The sequence below is a fragment of the Blennius ocellaris genome (genome assembly GCF_963422515.1).
Source record: "Blennius ocellaris genome assembly, chromosome: 5".
In the NCBI taxonomy this organism is placed as follows: Eukaryota; Metazoa; Chordata; class Actinopteri; order Blenniiformes; family Blenniidae; genus Blennius; species Blennius ocellaris.
The window spans coordinates 15,563,089-15,582,853 of NC_137654.1; the positions used below are offsets into that span (position 1 = coordinate 15,563,089).

General features: G+C 39.9%; 2 protein-coding genes across 2 annotated transcripts; both read left to right on the plus strand.

Moving 5' to 3' along the window:
- Positions 1-5,649: 5,649 nt before the first annotated feature.
- On the plus strand, positions 5,650-9,452 carry slc48a1a (solute carrier family 48 member 1a). The gene is made up of 3 exons (XM_080496019.1): positions 5,650-6,032; positions 6,842-7,009; positions 7,156-9,452. The coding sequence occupies exons 1-3, from the start codon at positions 5,903-5,905 to the stop codon at positions 7,290-7,292; spliced, it is 435 nt and encodes a 144-aa protein (XP_080352145.1). The 5' UTR covers positions 5,650-5,902; the 3' UTR covers positions 7,293-9,452.
- On the plus strand, positions 8,218-16,946 carry LOC308130472 (solute carrier family 26 member 9-like; the record flags this gene model as incomplete). Its single annotated transcript, XM_080496875.1, is given in 10 exon segments — positions 8,218-8,248; positions 9,671-9,779; positions 10,042-10,064; positions 10,067-10,126; positions 10,276-10,399; positions 10,523-10,679; positions 10,781-10,858; positions 15,056-15,118; positions 15,693-15,774; positions 16,921-16,946. Coding segments are annotated over 10 exon segments (753 nt in total).
- Between the last annotated feature and the right edge of the window lie 2,819 nt (positions 16,947-19,765).

Genomic DNA, 19,765 nt, shown 5'->3' on the forward strand with positions numbered 1-19,765 from the left:
AAGCAATTGAAGTTGAGGAACTGTACTGGATGTCTCTCATTAGTATTGATGTTTACTTCCAGTTCTATTAGCATGGCCTTTAACCTGTTGCATTCTCATGTTTAACTTATGGGATCATACAAATCATCAGCTATATATATCTTCATTTTTCAAAGGAATGTGATAGTCTTTTTTGATTTGACGCTTCTTTCTATCTGTTTTAGTTCAGTCCATATTTACTATAGTTTCGAGTCATGAGTTGACTTACTTCACCCATATCCGGCGTGCGTCGTCTTGGTGTGTAAAGGATGGATTTCATCAAGTTCTCCATGGTGCGGAAGGCTTGAACAATATCTGTGAGAGACATAGCGGATTATGGATCAGCCATTTTCTTTATGCATTTCAATGTTTTTTTTCCCCTCCCTGGTTGGTCTTTAGTTAGTGCAAAACAAACAGAATCACATCTACAGACCGTTAAACAAGGACAAGGGGACCCTCCAATTTAACTTAATTTCCCATGCACTGCTTGTTATAACTGGATCAGAGTCAATCGGGCGCTGCAGGCTGGAAACATTATGTAAGAATTGTTTAAATCCCTGCTATTGTTCCAGTGCAGGGCTGCCCTTCCTGTTCTGACCTCAGCGGCTGAGTTAGTTTGCCAAGGCTTTCCACAAGACACACACTGACAAGAACATCCGCTGTGTTTTGCTTTCCATGCTTCGGTTTCATTGTTCCTCCAGCTGGAAAGATGTAGGCGGTCAGCGTATTGATGCTACTCAGTGCTTACATGTTGCAGCACCTGTGACTCACCTCTGGGTTATACAAACTGCTTCTCTCTCACTGCCTGTTTCCATTAGCTAGTGTTGAGTGAGTGATAGATTTCAGAGCATTGTGAGCTCACTTTACCTTAAATCATAGTCCGTGTCCCCCCCCCCCCCCCCCCCCATTTCAATAGCATGACAGAATCAGCTCATTATACTCACTGTACTTCAAAAGGTGGCCAACCGGATGGAATAGTGGAACCATTCAGGAACTAAAATGTAGCTTCTCACCAAATTTAGACTTCCGCAGAGTCATGAGGATACTCCAGTCGCTGTTTTTCCAATTAAATCCAAGACCAGCCTCTCAGAAAGGTCGATTATATTTTCTGCGATCTGGTCCTAAACTGTGTGCTTCTCTGTCTCTCAAAATCGCCTCACAGGAGCTCTGTGATGCCACATTAGGAGTATTGTAAAATGAAGGAAACCAGTTTTGCTTCTTATGACCTCCTGAGGGAACAGAAACACAATGGCTTGGCTGATAAGCAAAGTCATATTGCCCCACACTGCTTGATAGCATCTGAAAAAAGTGACTCTTGATTGTCCCTCGTGCAGTGCAGCACATCAATGAGAAAAATGTGACCGGTTTAGGAGACGCGTGTTTGTTTTGTACCAAACATCCAAGGCTCATGCAAGACTGAGAACACGAAACAGTTTTTTTCAAGCCTAATTAATAGTGGAAGTCATGCATATTCTTTGTGCTACTGGGGGTGAAATCTCAACTCATTTACCCTGGTGCCAGTTCGGTTGGCTTTATTTTAGCTTCAAAGACTATCATGGAGGTCTGGCCATCACAAACCCACATGAGAAGCTGAATCTGAGATGCTGACACCGTGAACTCCACACAATTTTTCACAGCTATGGCTTCATTTCACATCTGTCAGCTGGAAAACAAATACTGCCCTCTAATGTGGAGTCCATGCCCTGCAATGTGCATGAGTGAGGAGCAAGTTCCTAAAAGCGGTCACATTTGCTCACAAATCTTGAAATGAAATAATTACATCAAAAGAGTTGGGAAACAATCCATCCCAGAAGAGCACAATTGATTTTCTCTCAGAGCCACATATTAATAAACTAGGAGTACTGTGCTGGGAAGGGCATTAAGTTTTCATACAATTCTGCTCCATATACAGTAAACACATCTCATAAAAGAAGAAATATGTTACATGAGCTACCCGGAATGCTCTGCAATTCAATTCACTTTCAATTCATTTCAGAAACTTGTTTTATCCTCAAAGGCAATTTTGTTCCAATCACGAGTAAAATAAATCTAATAAAATGCATTGGTTAATACAATGAAAACAATCACACATGTATAAGAGACTCCAAATCAGAGCAGTGCTCTGTGTAATGATGCCGTACCTGTTAAGTTCTTGCAATTTTCTTAGTGCATGTATATATAGTAATTGCAACTCCAGCAGTATTCCCAAAACTCCGTTTTATATAAGCTAAGCTCACAGTTTTACCTTAATAGTACCATGATGTCCACGTCTTGCTAAAAAAACAACCTGTAAATTGCCCATTCATTACTATACTGCAAACTTTTTGCAGGCTAATTTTTGTCAGCTCTGTTAGCCAAAACGAAGTAGCTACTACAAACATTGAATCAGATAGGATTTATAAAATCAATCCAAAGCAGTGGTATTGAATCCCTCATTGCAAGCTGTTTGTTTCATAATTTGTCACTGACATCTCGTTGGCTGGTCAGGAAAAACCAAAGGGCCCCACGATGCCAAGATCTGATCGACTTCAGGCTGAAGGTGCACTTAATATAAATATCGTCATTCTAAATAAACTCTGTAAGTGTAATCGTTAGATGAAAAGTTTCCTTCATCCTCTGATAAACTACTTATCTATTTCAGTCAGAGGTAGTTTGTCCCTCGTGTTTTGTCTCTGTCTCTCTGTTTCTCTTTTTGTACTTATTTGTGTGAGTTTCTCTTGAGGTCCTTGGGGAATGGGAGTGGGATTTCCTGCAACACATCTACGCCCATGGAATGTACTTCACCAACTGACTTTGTTGTGCCTGTCTGCTGGCACACACGCAGACACATGCAAACGCACACTTCTTCCTTCCTTTCTCCTGCCTTGTTAGTAGTGACAGGGAAACACATATTTGATCAGTTTGACCCCATGGTCAAATAAAGACTGAAGCAGAAGTGGAAACAGATTTGAGCAAAGGCATTAAAACCAATGGAGACGATCACTGGACACCTTTCAACACCTCGCGTTTTCCCCTTCATCTACTTCTCATATACCCTCAAAGAATATTGGAATTCTGATCACATGTTTATATTCATATGCTTTAATTAAGAATATTATAAAGGAAGACAAAAATACAATTTTCATTTCAGGGAAAGAAATATTCAAGATAGTACAAAACATACTTGTTTCAAATGCTATTTCTCATTTTCATTTAAATATGTTAAATATTTTAAAAATATACAGAATGATCTTCAGCCTCATGAGTGATCAGTTACTCACCACTGATGTGCTCCTGCAAAAACCAGTTGAACGCCTTCCACGCTGTTTTACTCTTCTGCTTTCCTTTTCCAGCCTTTGCTTCTCATGTGTCCCAAGATGATTTCTCAGGCAGGGTATCTGTGTGAGTTATGGGGAGTGTTGCTGGACACAGCTTCCTGTATCTTTCTGATTGGTCATAAAGAGAGCGCCAGAGGGCATGGCTTGACTAAAGCACTGACACTCAGGAGTGCATGTGTCTGTGTGAAAACTGAATCAGAATATAAGCAACGCCACAGTTTCTTCTCTCAAGAACATTCACTCTGCACGGCTATGAGTCAATTTTGTGGCTTTCTGCTGTGACAACCTTGTCAGCAGCATGGCTGCAAACAACCACAAAGACGCTTTGAAGCTGAGTTTTGGAGCACAGAATTTAGAGTTGTGCATTCTACGTTACTGTCAGACTATCAATATGTCTACAAAAGAAACAACACATCCCATCCTGAGGGAAACTTAGCTCATGCTTGTTCTCATAAAGTCCCGATCACGTCTTCATATGAATACAGTAGTCTCACTGTACCAGGCTGACTATCGCTGCCTTTATTTCTCGAAACAGTTTGATAGTAATTCATTACTTGTTTGTTGATTATCACTGAATGAGCGAACGTTGTTTTACATTGTGAAATAAGAACAGAAAAAAAACTATTTTCCAAAAAGCTTGACTGACCCAAAATGTGTATTTGTACTTCACATAGAACCTCTTTCAAAAGATAAATTACCGTACTTAAAAAAAAAATATATATAGTGACATGAAACTGTACAACACAATGTTATAAGTAATGATTTTTTAATATATATATAAAAACCAATAGAAGAATACAATGCAAAGAAGCATGATAGATTTGAATTAGAATGATTATTGAGTACGAATTTTTTAATACCTTGTTTGTAGGAATGTACATATGTGGGTGATTGCATTGCCAGTGGCTATATATATACCGTGTGTGTGTGTGTGTGTGTGTGTGTGTGTGTGTGTGTGTGTGTGTGTGTGTGTGTGTGTGTGTGTGTGTGTGTGTGTGTGTGTGTGTGTGTGTGTGTGTGTGTGTGTGTGTGTGTGTGTGTGTGTGTGTGTGTGTGTGTGTGTGTGTATTTATAGATTTAACCCCATTTGTGCGTTCAGGGTTCCGAGGTGCTGGAGCTAACCCCAGCCAACTGGGAAAGGCAGGCTACAGGCGGCCAGTCTATCACAGGGTAAATACATTCAGCGGCAGATACTTTCCTACGTACACAATAACATGAAAACTCCACAGAGAAAGGCCCAGCCCAGATTTGAACCATTGAACCTACCCAGTGTGCAGCCATGTTATAATTTATGTGTCAGGGATACATTTAATCAATCAGTACAAAAATAGAATGAAGAACTAAGAAATTGGGGATTATTGCACTTCCAGTCTTGTGTAGAGGGGTATGTGTTGGCTTCTTGAATATAGGAGCTGATTTTAAGTCTGTTTAGGTTTTAAAGTGTCTGTATCTAGTGCAGCAGGGAGAATTGGTGATGCGCTGGGTGATCGGAATTCATTAGAATATCTTTTGTAGTCTGTCATTTTACATATATATTTATGATGTGCTCTGACTGCTATGGTAGCAGTCAGAGCCTGCTGTGGGTCATCCCTGATCTCTGCTCTTCATATAATTTCATGTAAAGTTCAGACAGTTGTTTTTTATTTATTTATTTTTTGTTTAGAAAAAGATTTATTTACTGAAGCAAACTACTATTGAATGAGTATGATCTGTATCATTTCGGGTGAATAGGCTGGAATAACAGGGAGGAGGATGCATGGTGGCAACCGTAATAGAAAAAAAGGCTGAAAGAAAAAGTCTAAAAGAAAAGAAAGGAGTAAAAAAAGTTATGATATTGAATACTTTTAACAAAAAAAACAACATGTGTGCTTATAATTAAGAAAAATAATGTATTTGTTTCGTGAATGTTTTTGTTAACTCTTGTCAAAAGCGAGATTCTCCGTTGTCACTCCATCAAACGTGATGTAAACATGCAGTTCCTCTTTGCTCCGCTGGGGGCGGCATGTCGGTGAGCCGGGAGTTTCCTCACGACACAGATATTTTAAACGAAGAGCGAGAGATCACTCTGTCGCAAATCGATGTGCACATTTCTTGCCATACACAGTTGTTTGAATCGCATACGAAATAAAAACCCGTGTATGTTGAATATTTAAATTAGATTACATTTACCTATAAGACATAAAGGTCGAGGCATTTGAATCCTTAAAAACGTATTCAGTCTGGTCTTGGAGCTGGATATCCGTGCTGGCGTTACCGACTCGCTCCGAGTCGAGCATCTTCGTGTTGTCTGATAAACACTTGGTTTGGTGTTTTTGTTAGCGGAGCAGCTAAACTGTGTCTTATGTGATGCATAAAACACACGAAGCAACTGCTATTTAAACTTCTCCGCAGCCGTGAAAGGCGTCGTTTTCTTGACGTTTGAGCCGAAGGGGGACTATCTTTGAGTCGTTTTCCTGGCGTTGAGGATATTACATAATGTGGCAGTAAGCTGTTGCTGTGGCTTCATATTGTTTTGATAGCAGACGGTTCAGCTTCCAGGCGCCTCGGTGCGGTCGTCGTGTTGAATAATGGGATTTAACAGGATCCACGTTAGCATCGGATATGCTACCTTCGGGACTGTGGTTGGACTTTCGGCTTTCCTGGTGTGGAATGTCGCCTATAAACAGCCATGGACGGCGGCTATGGGAGGCCTGTCAGGTATGCTAACACAACTATACTCCATGTAATGACTGTTTTGGTTTTATTCACATGATGATGGAGCAGATTTGAAACTGTGGAGGCCTGCTTGCTGCTAAAGTATTGACGTATTACTGGAAGGCATTTAACATTTCCTTGTTGTCTGTATTTTTCTGTGTAAATTCTCTAAACGGGTCACATTTTTGCATCTGACTTTATTAGTAGCTTTCCTATTTTTTCTTTACGCTCCATCAGGAAAACCTTTTGAAGTAATGCCATTACTGTCATTGCATTGTAAATGCCCTTCTTATTTTGACTTCTCATTTTTAAATATAAAACCAAACATAGCAATCTAGAGTGACCATATTTTTTCCCCTTGAGATACTTCAGTGATGCTAAGACTTGAGACGTAAACATGCGGCATAAAATAAATATTTTCAAGTTTGTTTCATCTGTATTGATAGAATCTTACGCTTTGCAACCGAATGGTGTCTCAACATACTTTATCATGTTAAAAAAAATAATAGTAATTTTTGCATTTTGTGGGCAAATTTGAAGCAAAATGTTGAGAAACAGCACTGGCTGTCATCTGCTCCTTCGAAGTCAAGATCAATCCATCCATCCATTCATCTTCTTTCACACTTATAGTCCATGGCTGCGTCACAGTCGCTGGATGGAAAGCAAAGTAGTTAAGATATCATTCTCCACCACAACTTGCCCATCTTAAACCAAGAATTACATAAATATAATGTTGAGCATCGTCGTTGTCACTTTCAAGCTGAATTCATATGAGTAAAACACTCTGAATCTGTGTGTCTCTTTGTTGGTAGGGGTGTTGGCGCTCTGGGCCCTTGTCACACACATCATGTACCTACAGGACTACTGGCGCACTTGGCTCAAGGGCCTCAAGTTCTTCATCGCTGTCGGCGTACTCTTTTCCATCTTGGCCGTGACTGCCTTCATCACTTTTCTAACGCTGGCCATCACACAGAAGCAATGTAATTATGTTTCCGCTCTCACTATTTCATTACAAGTATTGTTTAGACTCCTGCAGGGTAACCAATATGTCAAATATTTTAGAGTCCGAGAAAAGTGGCTTGTTATCGTTCGCGTGCCGATCACTTTTCTTTATTCCGCCCCACAGCTCTGTCTGACCCGAGGAGCCTCTACCTCTCCTGCGTGTGGAGCTTCCTGACCCTCAAGTGGTCCTTCCTCTTGGCCTTGTACTCGTACCGATACCGCCAGGAGTTCGCAGACATCAGCATCCTCAGTGATTTCTAGTTGGTGCGACTTCCACAGACTGCAGTTGACTCTGAGGGGATTTTAGGCTGCCAGCAGGAGCTGGTCAATGAGCTTCTTCTTCTTCTTCTTTTTTTTTTTTTTAAATCAAAGTGGAGGGAAAGCAGACATGGCTAGATTTAGAAGCCATCTGACTTTCATCACGTGGAGTTGCACTTGTTGCACTTGCTTAACAAGCTCTGTATTTGTATTGTAGCCTGTTCTCCTACTTTCAACAACTCACATGTTGCAGTTGTGTAGCGTGTCAAACGTCAAAACCCTAAAAGACTGGAACAGTTTTTAATTCAACAACTCAGTCATTCATGAAGACACAAGCGGGGGGGGTGATTCAGACATTTTTGACTTTCATTGCAGACATTTGTTTTAGCTAATATCTAAAAGGAAATCCCCAACAATAACCAACTTTAATCCAGTGACTATATGCTTAAGTGAAAGTCAAATTCTGCTCAATGCTGAAATCCTCAAAATCAAATCTAAACCCTCTTAACCTGATGTGACTCTGATATTAGACAGTGTTTGTTGGGAGTGCATCCAGACCCAGAAGCTCTGAACGGCAAAGCTTTAGATAGTCACGACATTAGTCCTTTTTATCAGTGCTGGTCAGTTTGTGCCCTTTCCGTTTTGCACATGAATTTCTACCTGAAATAGCGACCATTGCGAAGGGATGATGCACAAGACAGATTCTTCTAAAAAGGACCTGTAATAACACTGGGTTATAGTGTATAACCATTTTATAATCATATTCAGGATTCATTTAGATTTGATGGCTGTAGAGTTGACAAAAATGTGCAATGAGTGAGTGCTGCTGCTTCCTTTTACAAAATAACTTCACCTCTCAATATGCAGCAGTCATCGAGTATTACTCCTTTTTATTGTTATGTTTTTAATGTTACAAATGTGTGACGACATGCTGCTGTATCTCATCCGATCGGACGTTCGTACTGCAGACGTGCAGGAGTTCACAGCAGTAATCAATTTCTTGGCTTTTTGGTAGAGTTGTAGAAAGTATGAAAGCCAAATGTTGTCAGCAGCAACTGGATAAGAATAAAATAGTAAAAACTTTATCTGAGAATCAGTCAATTTGAAGACAATAAATATCTAAAAACAGTACTGATGCCATCCTGGTGTGTAGCAAAATAAGTCTAGGAAGTAAAGTGTAAACAATGTAAGCCTTCAGAAAGGTTCATATCATTGTAATGCTGCTATTAAAAATCTGGAAAAAATTCAAATAAGTCCCAAACAGTCCAAAAGAAAAAAATGACAAGGAATTAGTTAAAATCCTCTCTCGTCAAAACATGTTTGTATATTTTAGATTTGAAGAAAGTTGTGGGACTTCTGCTTCCTGTGTTTCTGCAAAAATGTTTGATTTAAGCTCAGTTGCTGATGTGAACAGTTGCACTTTCTTATTGAGCTGTTGATGTACCAGAATGAGATTCTTCACACTGCTTCAGACTTTTCATGAGTAACAAAACGTGTTTTATTTTTAATCCATCACGCCAGAGAACAAAGCGACTCATGTGGACTTTGTGATTTTTATTTTTTGTTCCACCAGAGGGAGACCTGCTTTCTCTGTCAGCAGTCACTTTGAATAATCTGACATTCCTCTTGTAGAGAAAAAAACCCACAAATGGGTTAATAAATAATTGCACTTTAGAGACGCCATTGTTTTTTTGCACACGTCCTCTGATAGATGTGGAATGAATCACTATTTATATGGCATTGATTTGTTTTTCATTTAGCTGAATCAAGTAAGTCAAGTCCAAATAGCATCTGCATTTAGGTTTGTTGGAGCTGTAGCTTAATTGTACCTTTTACCCTAAAACATGTAACTTTCTTTTCTTTTTTTTTTCTTTTGTTGATGAGAGAATGAATGTGAAGATGTCAAATGTGTGTGTATATAGAAACTGAACTCATTAAAAATGCATTTATTGATAAACACATTGTCTAAGCTCCTTGCTCTGTCATACAAACATATTTGCACCATGCTTCTTAATGTTCGGAAATATTGTTTTCCTTCAAACATGAATTTAGGAATGAGCTACTACCACTCCGTATTGTAGTCTAGTTTCTTCACAAATCGCAACGAATAACAGTCCTATATCGGGTTTGAGTAAAATAATATTAAAGGTGAAAATGTAATGATGTGCCTCAGTTTAAAATAAAAAATGCTTTCGTTGCATAATTTACTTTGGGTTTTTTTTTTTTTGCATAGGCCGACCGTAAAAAATAAACAAATAAGATGATGCGAAATGTTTTGTGTTGTGCTGTGTGATGCAGATGATTTCATTCTTTCGCACCGAGCATCAATCATCGGTTTCTATCATCTGAACACCTTGAACCACACTGTCGCCCGGCACCAGGACCACCACTGATTGACATGCCGGCGTACAACCTCCCAGACTTGGATGTGAGTTTTGACGAGAAGCGCCGGCAGTTCCCAGCTGGATACAAAGTGAAGAAGCTCTTCAGGTACAGAGTTGCCATCTTGCCGCACAGGCAAACCCTGTCGATGTGCCTTTCCCGTCACACACTCCCACTTCTGACAAGCCTTGTGTTGTGATCAAACAGCAGGGAGCACTCGAGCTCCGACTCAACACAGGGTTTAGACATGTGTTAACAAAGGAAGCAGAGGAGAAAAAAAACAAAAAAAAACACAGCTCCTACAAGGTTTTCTTTATTAGATTCTCCATGCCAAGACTGAGGGATTTGTTATTCAGACGTCTGTGTTGAGCTGGCTCCCCAAGTACAAAGTGAAAGTAAACTACTGTGTGATCCCATTAGCGAGTTCAGCTCTGGCACCATTCAGAATCTTCAAGGCCAGTCAGTCCTCTCTGATGGTTTTGTATGATAACAGCCTCTGACTCATACAAGTTGCAGCAGTATACAACACAAGTTTTTTTTTTTTTTTTTTTTTTTTTTATAATTATCTTTCATGGCTCATCTGTCGCTTTTTTGCTTGTCGCAGGCATGTCATTTGCCCTTCTGGCAAGCCTCCCCCCTGTCATTGGTCTCTATTCCTCTTTCTTCCCCTCTCTCATCCCTTATTTCTTCCAGGGCCTTCCTCAACAGATGGTCCCAGGTAAATCAGAGTGATTTATCTACAGCAGTTTTGTATGATGACAGTGATAAGTCGCCTGAGCTACACAGTCTGACTTTACCACTTTGGAGTGTGCCAAGTAAAATAGATGTGACACTCTACCGTCTATGTCGAGGTATCTTTGCTTACCTCAGCATTTTATGCGTCTTCAGCTGGCCCCAGAGTCAAACTTGTGTCATTTTAATTCCACTCCTAACGCCACAATCCTGGACGCAGACAGGATGAATGAGGCTCGTCTGGCGGTATCTCACTGCCTCACAGCAATCCTACACGTAGTTGTACAATGGAAAGCTGTCATTTAAAGTGCAATTTGGAAGCGAATGTGAAGTATGGTTTAAAGGTGACCCATCGAGAATGATTTATGTCTGCAGAGATTGATCATGGCTTTATGCAGTTAGGGTTTGGAGCCACCCATCTGTCAGAGTCCTTCATCAGTGGCTTTATGACTGCTGCAGGATAGCAGAGCCACGTCTCAGTGTAGCTTTGGTATCAAAGTGTCACCATACATGTGCCCATTGGCTGATATATATATATATATATTATTTTTTTTACAATAATAACAACAACATCAAAATACTTGATGAAACGGTTTGTCAATGATACATCACATGTCAGTTTGCTCATTTGGCACGGACTGAAATATATTCTCTGCGGCTCCCTGATGTCAAAATACCCTCATTAGCGGTTTCCCGTGTCAGTAGTGTAGCTTTGACTGTTGTCACTGAGCTGAGGGCACCACAAACCTCTCCTCCACTTCCATATGGAGATCATTCTAAATCTTTCATCATCTCTGAAAAATATGCACAAATAGTAAACTTTTGAAATAAATGGTTTGACAATACAGCTGATGGATTCATCATCCATCCAAGCAGTTCTGTTTCTGTTCTATAGGTAGAGCATTGACTCTACCAGCAGTGAGCCAGAGGGAAGATATGTTGAGCACAGCTTTCTCCAATAGCTTGATACTGTATTGGGTCATATCATCAATCTGGCTACGGGGAGGACATCAGCAGTCGAGCACAGCTGTGATATAGATCCCAACCAGGCAGAGAAATTCCATCTCTTTTCAAAGTTAGACATGTTTTTTGCACGAGGTTATTGATGCAATACATTACAATGCAATGCAACAAGTACAGCTGCTTAAAGATCTGCATTAGAAACAGAATATTGAATGCTGCTATGTGGGAATGTTTGGCTGCAGCATCTTCCTTAATGTATCCTAATGTTTTTCCATCATGTTTTCTGACCTAAAGTTGGGTAGTGTCCGTTACTTTGTACTCAAATTCCAGCCTATGTCCTTCCATATTCTTCTTTAACTGCACGGAGGTCTGTTTCATACATCTAATGGATGATAACAAACTGATGAAGGTTGTCAGCTTGTTTGCAGTGGTTGCAGGTGTATTTTTGAAATAAGAACAAAGTTCAACACTTTTAATGGTAAAAAAATATAATGTCATTCAACCATTTCCCATTTAAGTTATTCTTTCTTTTCATTTCGCACACAGATTGATTCAAGCTATGCTTTGCAAATGTTCAAGGCAAAATGTTTAATGACAGTGTATTTCACACTCTCCTGAACAGTTGGCATAGCAACTTGGAGCCAGTCATTCATTCAACAATGAGTCAATCAGACCTGTGAAGGACAGCGCTATCATATGTGTGATAACTTCTGGTAGGGCGCTCCTGTGAGATGAATAGATAATATAATGAAGTATGGGATGCATGCCCAAGCTTAATGCTTCTAATGTAAACTATTTGGTAAGTCTCTATATATTACATTTATATCTTTGCACTAAAATGTATTCCATAAATTGTATTTATCTCGAGCACAATTAGGATATAGCTCACATAACAGAACGCTGCAAGCCTTGAAACTTTGAAATCCACAAATAACTATGAATGATTTATTTTAAACCTCAAGTCCTTTTAATATAATTCCTTCACTCAAGTATTAGGTGAAATAAGTCATCAGTCTGAGAATGACCTTGAGTAATGTTTTTAGTCCTGGTGTCTTCAGCCTCCTTGTGTGAGGCACGACAGGCTGAAGGAGCAGTGGATGATGATGATATCGTCTGCAATCATTTCTTACTTTTTATCTACAATACTGCAAGATTTTGTTATACTTGATGACTATACCCTTATCACGACAGGTGATGAAAATAACACAGATTATATCTTCATCACTCGAACATATCATATTTGTGAATGTGACTGTTGAGAGTAATAAGTGGACACTCAGTCATCTGAGCTGCTTTGTTAGAAGCAGAAAATGTTGGGGGGGGGGGGGTTCATGGAGATCGGAGTTTGACATGAATCAAATTGTGATGGCTGGCTGACTGGGTCTAAGCATCTAAAAAAGAACAGCAGTGCTTTTGGACTGCCTTTAGAACAACATTGGTCCAACAAGGAAAGGCAGAGACCCTACAACAAGATCAGGGGCAGCAAAGGCTAACTGATGCAAGACGGGTGTGAATGCTTCTTGGTGTGGTTCAATCCAACAGACAAGCTGCTGCAGCTCAAAATTATTATAGATGTGAATCCTGTTCTGATGGGAAGTTGTCAGAATAAACAATGTTTCTGAGTTTGTTGAGTGTGGGGAGCAAAGAGAGGGGGCCAACACAATAGCATGTGCAAATGAACTGTTAAAGATTGATCAGTATCTCAATGTGCTATAGCTGTGGAAGTCATCTTTTGGATTACAGCCAATACAGCCAATAATTTTCTTATTTTTTTTTCATATTAATGAGTATTATCACATCTCTCTCTCTCTGTCTCTCTCGCTCTCTCTCTCTCTCTCTCTCTCTCTCTCTCTCTCTCTCTCTCTCTCCACCTCCCTGCAGAATCTTTCTGTGGAACTGTCTCATCACGTCTGTAGTGAATGCATTGATGACCATCTGTTTGGTATGCCAGTCTGTTTGTTGCTCTCTGTCTCTGTCCTATCCTTTCTACCCCTAACATCAACTAGAATAGCAGAATGCCTCCACCTCTCAGCTTGGTTTTGTAGTTTTCCTCCTGTTCAGAGACCATTATTCCTTTCCACCATCATCTATACTTGCTCAAGTGAACACTAGTTGTTGGTTTTGGTTGTTTGTTTTGAGTTTTTTTTTGGTAATAATGCTTTGATGATGACTGTTTTGAATTTGACCCCATGGAAATTTTATAGAATTTAATTGAATTTTGGTCTTGACTTCTGGACCAATAAATTGGTAAAAAAAAAATTCTAAATACAAATGTTTGGATACCTCCAAATTTTTTTCTGTTTTAGTTCAAAGTAGCACAATTAATGAAAAAGTCTACATCTTAAAAAATCTTGAAGAAAAACAAGTGGAATATAAAGAAAAACAATTTCAGTGATGCCCCATGGTGCAAAATATAGTGACATTTTCCAAAACTTGCTTCTAGTATTGTCTAATATTGTACATGTTTTTACAGATTCTCTGTTAAAATACAAATTAGATTCTATTGCTACTCTTACATATTTCACTGCTTGTTTGTAGCGTTAAGAAATGACGACGAGGACATGAACTGTCCCCTTTCAGTAAGAAAAAACAAACAAACTCCAATTTCTAACTGGTCCTTTGGTGTTTTATTGTTTGATTGACGTCAGAACTCAATACAGATATGAGAGGTAAAAATTTGTTACTTGTTCACAATCGAGTAAGTACATTTACAAGGCTGTTTTAATAAAGAAAAGACCAACATGATTATGCAGAGGTTTTATGAAGCGCTTTTTGTTATTCATTCACTCAATACTGGATGGTGGTAAGCTATGTCTATAGCCACAGCTGCCCTGGGGCAGACTGACGGAAGCGAGGCTGCCACTCTGCGCCATCGTCCCCTCCGACCACCACCAACCACTCACTCTCATACGACATTCACCCAGGCAGTTTGAGGTTCAGTGTCTTGCCCAAGGACACTTCGGCATGTAGACAAGGACACTTTGGCATGTAGACAGGCAAAGGTGGGAATCAAACCAGCAACCCCCCAATGGGGAAACAACCGCTCTGCCAAATAAGTTTGACCCCAAAATTTACAAAAGTTTTTTAATGTATAATGTTGATGTCCCTATTGTTAAACTGGGGAACGAAGTAACTTCTCACATGTTGGTGACAGCAGAATTGTGATGTGGTGTGGCCGGTGAGCATCTCTCTGGATTTCCACCTGTAGCCTTTTCAGACTTTCCACAGAGAACTTGAGAGTTACAGCGAGCGCAGTCAAAGCAGAACATAGTGTACTACTTCGGTCTGCATTGCAAGTTGTGTCAGTGTTAATAGCGTCACAGTGTGTACACGCCTGCTTGACCTAAATGTGAATCGACTTTGTTGGTTGCAAGCACAAGGAACAAAACAGAGACTTGCTTTTAACATTAATGAGAAAACCTGGAACAGGTCATGTATACAAGCTGATACAAAATGACAGCTGGACCCTTCTTTAATTCAAGTCCTCGGGAAGCCAAAAGTTTATCTTTGAAACTTGTTTTACTTGTGCAGGAGATGTTTTGAACTCTGCTGTAAAGACCAGACCAAACATACTACTGATCCTTCTTAATGTTTCTGTAATTTTGCAGACTGAATAATTACACTCCCATATAATTTTGCTGTTACCAACCTTATTGAATTGATTTAGTTTTTTTTTGGTGTCTGCACAGCATCAGTACTTCACTCCACTGACAGGGGGCGGTGCAGACCAGTGCAAGAGGCCCCAACAACGAGTAAGCGCTCAGGGGCTAATGAGGGGGAACTCTGGGGCTCAGTTTGCCTACCTTTCACAAAGAAAGCTGTGGAGTGAACCTGCTGACTGTGCAGTCGTACAACAGAAGTGCTCCTGTAATTAACTGTGTGCATGGCCACAGCTGTGAGGTACAACCAGCTGAGCAGTCTGGCTGAGTCCCTGTGGAGGCGAGACACTGCGCAGGGCTAAACATAAATGAAAGGAAGATTGCCTCATATCAGCAGTTTCATAGCTTTGTTGTCTTGCAAACTCTTTTTCAGGCCCACAGTCTCCACCATTTTCCATGAAGTAAAATAAAGCAACAGCAATGAAGTAATACAACCTCAAACTGTTGCCAGTTGCGCCAGTAAAAATGTAAGGAAGAGAAATATGTGAGCCAACTCACTTGTGTTGGTGTGGCAGGTGCTTAAAGACTTGTGTTGTGGAGCCGAGCAGCAGGCTGTCAGTCGTGTTGGTATGCCTGTGATGCATGAATGGATTTATGAAGCTATTAAGAAATCATCCTAAGGTATTCTGGCACACATCTGCTCCTTTGCTCCCCTTCGTCTCTGCAGCAAATTGGCACCACAAGTGATTACAAGGTTTCTATGGCCATCAGCTTTAATTTGGAGCCCTGGGAAAGTCTCTCATCACTTAGTTTGTCTGTCTCTCTCTCTCTCTCTCTCTCTCTCTCTCTCTGTGTGTGTGTGTGTGTGTGTGTGTGTGTGTGTGTGTGTGTGTGTGTGTGTGTGTGTGTGTAAAAACTTCATTACCTGCAGTTTATCCTTCTCTCCTCTCTCTCTCTCTCTCTCTCTCTCTCTCTCTCTCTCTCTCTCTCTCTCTCTCTCTCTCTCTCTTGCTCTCTTGCTCTCTCCCGCTGTCATTGTTTTCAGACCGATTGCTTTGACTTGATTTGATTAACTTGTATTAGAAAGACATTCTGATTGAAATAATGTATTTTGCCATGATTTGGCAGGTAGTTATGAGTTATTATGCCACGCTGTGCAGTCTTTCTTCTGCATCGATCTTGAGATTAAGTTGCAGTAAACATAGCAAACATAACTTTATTGCAGTTGCAAAGGATTTCTTCACACTATACAGCCAACGTAAACACGTTCTGCATGTAATGTGCCCCCATAAATCAGGCTTTACACAAGTATAGAAAATCCCTTCTTCTATCAGGTCTTCAGTTGACCCCAGGGCAAACACAGATAGACAGACAATCATATACACCCACATTGAAAGTCACCGATTTTGGAGATAATTAAAAAAAAAAACTCTACAAATTCACAGGGACAATGTACAAGCTCCACACAGAAATGCTCCTAACTAAGCCTGATCCTGGAAAGAACCACAGATGTTCTCACAATGAGTAGAGAGAGATAACCTCGACATTACTCTGCACTCGTAAAATAATGCTTTAAATCACAACACAGCTCTTCTAACTTCACTGTATAATTTGTAGTGATGGTGTATTTGGTCTCTATCAGATTATATTAACAAAAAAGTATTCATATGCTGCTTATCAATGTCAGAAGAGAACAGCAAATTGAAGACAGCCATTTGACTTACAAAATAGTAGAGCAGATGTGTGTTCATATTTTCCAGCAATATAGCATTTGCCATATCAACATGTAACTGTTTCCTGTATTACATAGCCAGAATGGAAGTGATTATTTTTATCCAGGATAAATCAACATTGCTAATGTTTATTGGGGGGCAGGCCTAATGAATGGTTAAATGGTTAAATGGTTAAATGGTTAAATGGTTGACCCTCCATATTCCCCCTGTCCTGGCTTCCAGTCCCTTTCCAACCAGTCTTCAAGTGAATTCATACAACATTGTGTCATGCAAACCTATGAGACTAAACAGGTTGAGGCAAGTTGGTTAACCTGCTGATTTTTGATGCATCCTTGTTCTTTGGCCTATGGCTTAGAAAAGACAAAAAGAAAAGTAAATAGCCTTGGTTTGAAAACCCTTGAATTAAGAGTTGCAGGGGGTATAAACCAATGTTTCATATAGTACCCTGAGGTGCAGACATTTTTGAATTATTGTTTTTAAACTGCAGTAAGAATATATTGTATCTTTCAGGCTTATATACTTTTTCAATTATATAAATTATAATAAGCTTCGGTTAGTCTTTTTTAGTCTAATTTAACCTTGTTGATATTGCGTAATATAATTAGCGTTTATCACTGAGTCTATTAATCAAATAAAGCCTTAACCTTTCTGGGGGTCGAACGATGAATACATTGAATTATTCATTCCGTTCATCCAAATCCCTTTTCAAGCAAGATACTGTTATGAAGGAACTGCTTCACAATCCTGTGATTGCAAGTTCACATGAAAATTAATTTTACACCGCTCCACATCCATTGGCCATGAGGGTTTAATTAACAAGGTCCCTTTTATAAATGTAGAGGTGGGAGATTTATGGATGAAATTTGTTTACACTCCCATTGGTTTCACACTATTTAGACTAATTGCATGGTGTCCGAGGGTACCTCCAGAATGAGTCACAGGACCTTGTCATTTAGCCTTTACCTGTTTTTATAGAGTGCCTCTCCCAAGATAATATTTAGCTCTGACCTTTTAGAACTCAGATCTGAAATTAAAGTGCTCAATAAAACACCAGACGAGCAATAATTATATTAAAATATGGTTGCTCAAACCTACAGTGTGGTTGTAACTCTTCGTTAAAACAATGGGGATGGCAGGGGGATAGCAAATCCACTTTTCGAAATTTAATAAATGCGTGACATTGATCAAGTAACAACAGTTTGTTTAGCATATGCATTTTACAGGCTTATGTTGAAGGATCTCTTATGCTTCATTAAGAAACTAGCTTTCAGCCAAGGCATCATAAATCTGGATTGTGTAACGTCAGCAAATTGTCTTTGGACAGGGTTTGTTTACGGGGTTGCACAGAGCAGATCTGACCGCTGATTGCTGGTATTAATTACTGCAACACATTGTCTCATTCCAGTGGTTCAGTGGCAATTAAATGGCCCAACAATGGAATATTCTCTCATGATTAATTAAGGCATGAAATTATTGAGTGTACGTCTCTAACTGGAGAATGGTTAATTATTTATAGCTGAATTGAGTCGTAACCCCATGTCTGATGAAAAACTGCTCAACGTGCTTGCCATTTTTGTTTTTTTTTCTTTCATCAACTTGTAGATAGGATTAATTTTTTTCCCCCGCGCTAGCATTATTGCTATATACAAGTACTCACATATCAACCTTCATTAAATGACACAAATAACAGGTTTAGGATGGTTAGCACTTTTGCTTCACAGTGAGATGGTGCTCTGTTCGATCACTTGGAACCTTTTTGTGGGGAGTTTTCATGTTGTCTCTGTGCATGTGTGTGGGTTTTCTCCAGGTGTTCCAGTTTGCTCCCGCAGCATACAAACATGCACTTGAGATTAAATGATGCCTTCGAATTACCCATTGATGTGAATGTGTGTGAAGTGGTGAGCTGTCCAGGGTGAGTTCTGCCTTCACTCATCGTCATCTGGTTTCAGCTTTAGCGCCTTGTGACTCTGAGTTGGATAAAGCAGTGGAGAAAATGGATGGATGGGCGGGGAGCAGGAAAAGTGAAAAGGATTTTTCCCGGACAGAATTGAGACATGCTATGATGTCTGGCTTAGAAACAGTGACTCTGTCTAAAAAGGCAGGAGGAGGCTGAGCTGGAGGAGGCTAGGATGAAAATACTGAAATTTTCATTTTGCGTGAGCAGGATAAACAGGATTAAACATGAAGGGAGGGACAGCTCAGGTTGAGCAGTTTGGAGATAACATTATAGAGGTCAGGTTGCAATGGTTTTGTACATGTGCTGAGGAGAGATAGTGGATATATTGGACAGAGGATGTTGGAGATGTAACTGCCAGCCAGGAAGAGGAGAGGAAGATCCATGGATGAAGTGAAGGAGGACATAGAGATGGCAACAGAGGAAGAGCCAGTTGACAGGGTGAGATTGAGGAAAATGACCCACTGTGGCGACCACTACAAGACAAGCAATCCCATGACAATGTTGAAAATAACGTTGCAAAAGGAATTGATTAAAATTTCATAAACGACGCCAGAAAACCACCCTGAAACATGAAGATAAAGCCTCAGAGAGATAAACAAATTTGGCTTTCGTTTTCAATTTGCCACCATGACAAAGACAGATTTGCAGCTATTGTGTTTGACAGGTATGCAAGCAAGGTGTTTTATCATCCCATCATCTCATTAAGCTGAGCGGCAGGTACTGTTTGTGCTCCTGTCTTCTCATTAAATAAAAAAAAACAAAAAAAAACACAGAGTGATGGCTATAGATACTAGCTCCTTACTGAGCCGTTCAGTATCAGTGGGGAAATTAGACAAGACATTGCAAAACAACGCAGTGTGGTGCAATGCAAGGGGAACTCATTAGAACTTGACAACATGGGAAGAAGCCACATGATACTTTGCAAAATGCCATCAGGGGTGTTGTGAGTGTTATTACACAATCATAATTTGATAGCTTGTGCACAATTACTTCATTAATTTTGAGAATTGCATGATGGTTTTGTAGGGCTACTGTCAATATCTCCATCTGAACTGACAAGTGTCAATATAACAGTGAATGTACGAGCAACTTTAATGCAAGACATTCTTT

Bases quoted from the DNA above. Each gene is read 5' to 3' on its own strand.
- slc48a1a (XM_080496019.1), top strand. From the start codon at position 5,903: ATGGGATTTAACAGGATCCACGTTAGCATCGGATATGCTACCTTCGGG. The intron at 6,033-6,841 runs GTATGCTAACAC...CTTTGTTGGTAG, and splicing joins GGCTATGGGAGGCCTGTCAG to GGGTGTTGGCGCTCTGGGCC. The intron at 7,010-7,155 runs GTAATTATGTTT...TCCGCCCCACAG, and splicing joins GGCCATCACACAGAAGCAAT to CTCTGTCTGACCCGAGGAGC.